Source organism: Cherax quadricarinatus, chromosome 13, assembly GCF_038502225.1.
Source record: "Cherax quadricarinatus isolate ZL_2023a chromosome 13, ASM3850222v1, whole genome shotgun sequence".
NCBI classification, from domain to species: Eukaryota; Metazoa; Arthropoda; class Malacostraca; order Decapoda; family Parastacidae; genus Cherax; species Cherax quadricarinatus.
In genome coordinates, this window is record NC_091304.1 from 4,169,560 (window position 1) to 4,178,187 (window position 8,628).

The 8,628-nt window shown below is 41.3% G+C and overlaps 1 protein-coding gene across 1 annotated transcript in view; it reads right to left on the bottom strand.

Moving 5' to 3' along the window:
- Positions 1-1,741, bottom strand: part of LOC138852624 (uncharacterized) — a 356,307-nt gene extending 354,566 nt beyond the window's left edge. Inside the window, exon 1 of the mRNA XM_070084400.1 lies at positions 1,679-1,741. Within this exon, the coding sequence (XP_069940501.1) occupies positions 1,679-1,697 (19 nt within the window). The 5' untranslated portion in view covers positions 1,698-1,741. The remainder of the gene's footprint in view (positions 1-1,678) is intronic.
- Between the last annotated feature and the right edge of the window lie 6,887 nt (positions 1,742-8,628).

Sequence of the window (8,628 nt, forward strand, 5' to 3'; positions counted from 1 at the left end):
ATTATCATTACAACTCGGGAAAACGAAGTCATACTCTTTGGCACGAGACATAAATTGAAAAACGGTAAATAATCTTAATGTCCGGTGTAATGGGGAACCTATCATTTCAGTAACTTCAGTGAAATATCTGGGAATCCTCTTTGACCCAAGCATGTCAGAACTAATAGGCAACAGTGTAGTAAAGAAAGCAAATGCCAGACCAAAGTTCCTCTACAAACAAACAGTGTCTACCTCCTGAGGCTCGTAGGACCCTATGTCTAGCACTTACACAATGTCATATAGATTACTTTTGCTCTCGATGGTACTCTGCCTTAACAGAAAAAAAAATGAAAGATAAGCTACAAATCACCCGGAACAAAATTGTGAGATAACCTGGGGTATATTGAGTATGTAGGCCAGAATAAATTACAACAACTGGATATGCTGAATGTTGAACACAGAGTAAAACAACTAAAGTTAAATAACGTTTATAAAACTGCTCACAACCACTGTTCAGAATAGCTTAGTGCCAATTTTGTTAAGGCCAGGAACTAAAATAATTATAGTACTAGAGAAGGGAGAACAACTTTACAGTACCCACAGTCAGTACCCACAGTCACAGTCAGGTGTTGGACACCTTTTATTGTACAGCAATAAAGGAGTGGAACAGACTACCTGCACATGTCAAAGCCTGTCACAGCATGAGCCAGTTCAAGAAGAGAGCCAAAACGTACCTAATGCATATGGCTACAGAAAGAGAGGAGAGTGATTTCTTGTGTACCTAACATACATGTACTATGATCTGATCCTGTCTTTAATGTTAGTGTAAATAACTGACTTTGCCTTACCCCTAGTATATTTCCTTTTATTGTAACTACTTTTCACATAGTTAAGTTACTTACATGTTTTAACTTTTAATTTAAATAATAATTATCACAAGGATCCCAATGGAAATAAGTCTGACTTTTTTTTGGGTTGTCCTACGTAATCTACACATATGCTGTTATGTATGATACTCTATGTAACTGTATTTATGTGCACCTGTACCTGAATAAATTTACGTTAACTGGGAATGGTGAAATCAGTAACGTGGCATTTTAAATGCCTGTCAATAGTAATGACATTCATGAGAAAGCGCTAAATCCGTGGGTCATGTTGCCTGGTAAATGGAAGGTAATAAAGTTTGAATCAAGAAAAGGATGGGGAATAGTTAATAGCTCTTAACTCCTTGGATTAAGAGGCTTCACCGGTGGCTAGGCACCTCTCTTGAATCTAAGTTACCCTTTAACTCCACCACAGAGAACAGACTCAAGCATCTCACCAGAGAAAACCACATTCTTCGTCAACAGCCTTACCATCATTTACCTTCAATTTGAGGTCATAAAATTACTGTCATCCTCAGGTTAACCAACAGATTACTAAAAAAATAACTTCTTAATCAGAATTTCGATATTCCATCAAAAAGAAAAATAACCTAAAAGCACTAGTGTAAGGAGAAGATAAGTAGCTTGCCATCTGCGCTTCTGGCCTGACAGGCTCCACAGGTGACCACACCCCATCATATATGAACATTTTGGTATTCATATAATGATCTGTGAGTACTTCACTACACCCATAGCACCACCAGACGTTCATGCACACGATGGTAGCTGACTCAACACAAGTCTTTCTTAAAAACATACATAAATGTAACACTTACAGGAGTGATGCTCGGACATGGCGCTCAAGGTTCCTCTAATTCTCACAGACTTAACCTCACACACTCACTGTCATCATGTAACTTGTTAAGTAAGTTTTTATTTAGACATTTCATGCATAATGTAATATTTTTTTTATAATGGATTTGGGGCACAGATGGTTATGGACACAAATTTAGCAATTTATATATATTTAACAATATATTTTAACGCTATGTTCTGTATGTTAACACTCTTTTAACCAGCTTATTAACTTCCATACATCATTGTGCATCAAATACATGTCTTTATTATAAATATTAAACCCGAAATATTTAGTTTATAATGGTGAAAGTGACTTGTTAAGAGTAATTAAACTGCCAGAGAAGACTCAGGAATAATGACGTACATGTAAGCAATAATTAACTGTTAATTTTGTAGAGGCCAGGGAAGCCTTGATGCTGGTGAAGGGCTCTTAATCCAATGAATAAGAGCTACTACTCCTGGGTCAAACTTTATTACCTCCCATTACCCAGGTGCTGTATCATCCCTACGTTAATTTTAAATGGGCCTCGGAAAACAATATGAAGTTCAATGGTGACAAATTTCAATTACTCCACTAAGGCCTGGTCACAGACCGGGCCGCGGGGGCGTTGACCCCCAGAAACCCTCTCCAGGTATGGAAAACTCAAGAAAATAAAAACTGGATAAGAGTATAAAACAAATTCCAACTTCTCAATAGAGCGAAAAGCTAATGTGAAAGACCTGGGAGTGATAATGTCAGCAAATCCCACTTTCAAATATCACAACAATGTCTCTACCATATCTGCTAGGAAAATGATAAGATGGATAATGAGAACCTTCAAAACTAGGGATGCCAAGCCAATAATAATTCTCTTCAGATCGCTTGTTCTCTCTAGGCTGGAGTATTGCTGTACATTAACAGCCCCTTTCAAGGCAGGCACAACTGCAGACCCAGAGAATATACAGAGAACTTTCACAGAACGTATAAGTATAATAAAGCACCTAAATTACTGGGAACGATTGAGGTCCCTTGACCTGTACTCCTTGGAATGCAGACGAGAAAGATACATAATAACATATCCTTGGAAAATCTTAGAGGGATTAGTCTCCCACACTACACCACACTCTCCCACACTACACCACAGTCTCCCACACTACACCACACTCTCCCACACTACACCACAGTCTCCCACGCTACAATACACTCCCACACTACACCACAGTCTCCCACGCTACACCACAATCTCCCACGCTACACTACACTCTCCCACACTACACCATCACTTCCTACAAAAACAAAAGACTCCTCCCCCTCGAATGAAAAGCAGGGGCGCCATGAGTACACTAAGAGAAAACACATTAAGTGTCAGGGATCAAAGACTGTTCAACTGCCTCCCAACACACACAAGAAGGATTACCAATACACCCCTGGCTGTCTTCAAGAGGGAACTGGACAGACACCCAAATTCAGCACCTAACCAGCCGGGCTGTGGTTCATACGTTGGTTTGTATGCGGCCAACAGTAACAGCCTGGTTGATCAGGTCTTGATTCACCGCGAGGCCTGGTCGCAGACCGAGTAGCGGGGGTGTTGACCCCGCCGCCCGGGGGTCAACCACTGTGAAAAAATAGCGAAAGTCCAACCTCTTTCTTGATTACTCACATTATCAAGGATCATAATGTGTGAGATCATGAAAGCTCTTGAAATTTGACTTTTTTTCACAGTGGCTGTTCTTCATATTGTGATATCACCTGTTTACTGTCATCTTATTGTGTGTATATATATATATATATATATATATATATATATATATATATATATATATATATATATATATATATATATATATATATATGTGTGTGTGTGTGTGTGTGTGTGTGTGTGTGTGTATACTCACCTAATTGTACTCACCTAATTGTAGTTGCAGGAGTCGAGACTCAGCTCCTGGCCCCGCCTCTTCACTGAACGCTACTAGGTCCTCTCTCTCTCCCTGCTCCATGAGTTTTATCATACCTCGTCTTAAAGCTATGTATGGTTCCTGCCTCCACTACATCGCTCGCCAGACTATTCCACTTCCTGACAACTCTATGACTGAAGAAATGCTTCCTAACATCCCTGTGGCTCATCTGAGTCTTCAACTTCCAAGAGTAACCCCTTGTTTCTGTGTCCCATCTCTGGAACATCTTGTCTCTGTCCACCTTGTCTATTCCACGCAGTATTTTGTATGTCGTTATCATGTCTCCCGTATCCCCCCCTGTCCTCCAGTGTCGTCAGTCCGATTTCCCTCAACCTTTCTTCACAGGACATTCCCCTTAGTTCTGGAACTAACCTTGTCGCAAACCTTTGCACTTTCTCTAATTTCTTAACGTGCTTGACCCGGTGCGGGTTCCAAACTGGTGCTGCATACTCCATTATGGGCCTGACGTACACGGTGTAGTGTCTTGAAAGATTCCTTACTTAGGTATCAGAATGCTAATCTCAGGTTTGCCAGGCGCCCATATGCTGCAGCAGTTATCTGGTTGATGTGTACTTCCGGAGACGTGTTCGGTGTTATTGTCACCCCAAAATCTTTCTTCTTGAGCGAGGTTTGCAGTCGTTGGCCACCTAGCCTATATTCTGTCTGCGGTCTTCTTTGCCCTTCTCTGATCTTCATGACTTTGCATTTGGCGGGGTTGAATTCGAGGAGTCAGTTGCTGGACCACGTGTCCAGCTTGTCCAGGTCTCTTTGAAGTCCTGCCTGATCCTCATCTGATTTAATTCGCCTCATTAACTTCACATCATCTGCGAATAGACACCTCTGAGTCTATCCCTTCCATCATGTCATTCACATAAAACAAAAATAGCACTGGTCCTAGGATTGACCCCTGTGGGACCCTGCTCGTCACACGTGCCTGCTGTGATACCTCATCATATACCATGACTCGTTGTTGCCTCCCTGTCAGGTATTCTCTGATCCATTGAAGTGCCCTTCCCGTTATACGCACCTGATCCTCTAGTTTCTGCACTAATCTCTTGTGAGGAACTGTGTCAAAGGCCTTCTTGCAGTCCAAGAAGATGTAATCAACCCACCCCTCTTTCTCGTCTCTTACTTCTGTTACTTTATCATAAAACTCCAGAAGGTTTGTGACACAGGATTTGCCTTCCATGAAACCATGTTGGTTGTCATTTATACTTTTGTTCCATTCCAGGTGCTCCACCACTCTCCTCCTGATAATCTTCTCCATGACTCTGCATACTATACACGTCAGTGACACTGGTCTGTAGTTTAGCACCTCTTTTCTGTCTCCATTTTTTAAAAATGGGAACTACATTTGCTGTCTTCCATACCTCAGGTAGTTGCCCAGTTTCAAGGGATGTGTTGAAGATTGTGGTTAATGGGATACACAGCATTTCTGCTCCCTCTCTATGGACCCACGGGGAGATATTGTCCAGTAACATTGCCTTTGAGGTATCAAAGTCACTTAGCAACTTCTTCACCTCCTCCTCAGTTGTGTGTATGTCATCTAGCATTTGTTGGTACATTCCCTGTTGGTGTCCCTCTCTGTCCTGTCTTCGTAGAGTCCTTCGTGTCTCCACTGTGAATACTTCCTTAAATCTCTTGTTGGGCTCCTCACATACCTCTTGATCGTTTCTTGTGAGTTCCCCACCTTCTTTCCTCAGCCTGATCACCTGGTCTTTGACTGTTGTCTTTCTCCTTACGTGGCTATACAGACTTGACTTTTGATGCTTTGTCGTTTTCATACTGTCGCTGGGCCTCCCTCCTTATCTGTATATATTTGTTTCTGGCTCTTCGACTGATCTCCCTATTTTCCTGGGTTCTTTGCCTGCTGTACCTCTTCCATTCTCTAATGCACTTAGTTTTTGCCTCCCTACACCTTCGGGTAAACCAAGGACTCACTTTGGTCTTCCCATTAATTCTGTTGCCCTTGGGAACAAACCTTTCCTTTGCCTCCTTGCATTTTGTTGTTACATATTCCATTATTATGTTTATTGACTTTCCTAACAGTTCTCTGTCCCACTGAACCTCCCGCAGGAAGTTCCTCATACCTGTGTAATCCCCCCTTTTATAGTTTGGCTTTTCCCAATCGACTCCTGTTACCCTCTCCACTTGCAGCTCCACTATGTAATCAAAACTCAGTACCACGTGATCGCTAGCTCCAAGAGGCCTCTCATGTGATGTCCTCAATGTCTGAACTGCTCAGGGTGAACACAAGGTCCAGTCTTGCTGGTTCATCTTCTCCTCTCTCTCTGGTAGTGTCCCTGACGTGTTGATGCATGAGGTTTTCCAGTACCACATCCATCATCTTGGCTCTCCATGTGTCAGGACCCCCGTGAGGCTCCAGATTTTCTCAGTCGATCTCCCTGTGGTTGAAATCACCCATAACCAGTAACTTTGCTGTTCACGATTGATCTCTTCATGCCACCTCAGCCAGTGTGTCCACCATCGCTCTGTTGTTCTCTTCATAATCCTGTCTTGGCCTCCTGCAGTTCTGTGATGGGTTATACATCACTGCAATGACTACCTTATGTTCCCCAGACTGAATTGTAGCTACTATGTAGTCCCTTTCTCCATTCTCGCCCATGACTTCCATTTCCTCAAAACCCCATGGTTTTTTTATTTTTGCTCATCTTCATTAATGCATCTCCTTCCTCCTTCCATCTTTGCACCCTCTATCTCAGTATCGTCCTTTCTTCTTGTGTTCTGTCACGATCGAGGTACACTCTCTGGTACTTTGGATTGTCCCTCAGTCGTGCTTTCTCCTTCAGGATCCTGGTTCAAGCCGATTATACCTTGAAGATTACTCTGACCGGTCATTTCCCTCCACTTGCAAATCACCCAATTCTCCGAAAATTTGTCACCTGGGTCATGTCTCCCTCACCTATTGCTTTCATGATACCTTCGATCGCTTTCTTCTCCCCCTGGTTTCTTTCATCGTAGCTTTCCCCTTCGACTTCTTGGAGCCTGTAGACAAACACTGACCTCTCTCTCTTCTCCGACTGTGTCTTCCTTTGTATCCTCTGAGGTGTTTTAGTTCCTTCCATCGAAATGTTCCTGCCTACAATCCCTGCCCTTGCTGCAGTCCCTATGCTCAGTGGACTGTCTTTCCTGCTCACCTGTTCCTTGCCACTGCAGTTGTCTGTTGGAGTCTCTGCATATGTCATACCTCCTTCATTGTCTACAGGTCTCTCAACTGATCTTAGTGTGTACATCTTTTCCTGGATCCCTACAGTCCCCTTGTCTGTGACTGGTATAGAAGTTTCTGATGTCATGTCTGTATTGTCATTTGTCTCTCTAATTTGTTTCGGGTTTTTTAGTTCCTCATCTAAGCACTTTATCTTATCTTCTGCTGCTAAGACTTGTAGTCCCCACTTCCTGCTTCCCTCAGCTATCTTCTCCATTTTCTTGCCAAGCTCTGCTAGCGTCCTTCCCCACTCTTCCTCCATTTTTTGAGCTCTACCTCCCGATCTTTCCTCCCAGGTTTTTCTCTCCCGGGTTCATCCACCAGACCCCTGGGTCTCTGCCCTCTTGGGTTAGGAGTCAGGAATCGCGGGAAGAACTAGAAGCCATAAATGAAATCGAAAGAAACCGAAAGTATTTCTTTTCTTATGCCAAATCAAAGTCGAAAACAATATCCAGTATTGGGCCCCTACTTAAACAAGATGGGTCCTACACAGGACTAGCACCTAAAGTCGGTACCTGACCAGCCGGGCTGTGGCTCGTACGTTGGATTGCGTGCAGTCAGCAGTAACAGCCTGGTTGATCAGGCTCTGATCCACCATGAGGCCTGGTCACAGACCGGGCCGCGGGGGCGTTGACCCACGGAACTCTCTCCAGGTAAACTCCAGGTATATATATATATATATATATATATATATATATATATATATATATATATTTAAACACTGATCTCTGGCTGAAGGAGACTCGAGCCTACGAACCTTGGAACAAGGTACGCTGTCGTTGTACTATACCATTCTCACCACACTGGACCAATACCTTGGCGTCCAGCTTGCGCTAGACTTTGATCCAAGGCAGCCAGCTTTCAGGGAGAAGGCTTACAGCTTTTCATCTCATCCCCTGCATGCATCAGCCTTACTAAAGATTTTTTTAAGAATGCGAATTCCTTGCATTGTTAATATATATATATATATATATATATATATATATATATATATATATATATATATATATATATATATATATATATATATATATATATATATATATATATATATATATATATATGTATATGTATATATGTATATGCAAAATAACCACTGTGAAAGAATATTGAAATTCCAAGTGCTTTCATGACTTCTCACATTATCAAGGAACTATAAAAACAATACATCAAAGGAAGGCATATAAAGGGTTAAGACTACACATCACCATTACATCCCACAACAAAGCAACACCTCACATACGCATGACAACACCCGTCTCTGTGAAACACTTCTAATACTCTACCCAAGAATTAAGATTTATTACTCGTTTAATGTATCATTAAATTCTTCCCAAATTTTATTAATTTTAAATGAATCCAATTTATATAAACCAAAGGAAATATTCATTTTATTTTCAAAACTGTTTTTTATGAAACAAGATTCAATTATATTCCTGTTGACCATGGACTTGCTTGGTATAACTTTCTCAGTCTTTTGAAAACCAATTTTATGATTAAAATCTCTCATATGAATAAATAGAGCATTGGAATCTTGTCCAGTTCTAATGATATATTTATATTGTTTTAATCTTAGTTCGAGACTTTTACCAGTTTGACCGTAATAAACTTTATTCAAATTCAAATTCAAAGTTTATTCTCTATAAGGATTACAATGCTGAGTTTACAGAAATTTGGTTATTGTGTGGTTTACATGTAGTAAAATTGTGATTACAGAGTGTACCACTAGAACGCTTAGCATGGCTAGGCATTTCGGGCAGACTTAGT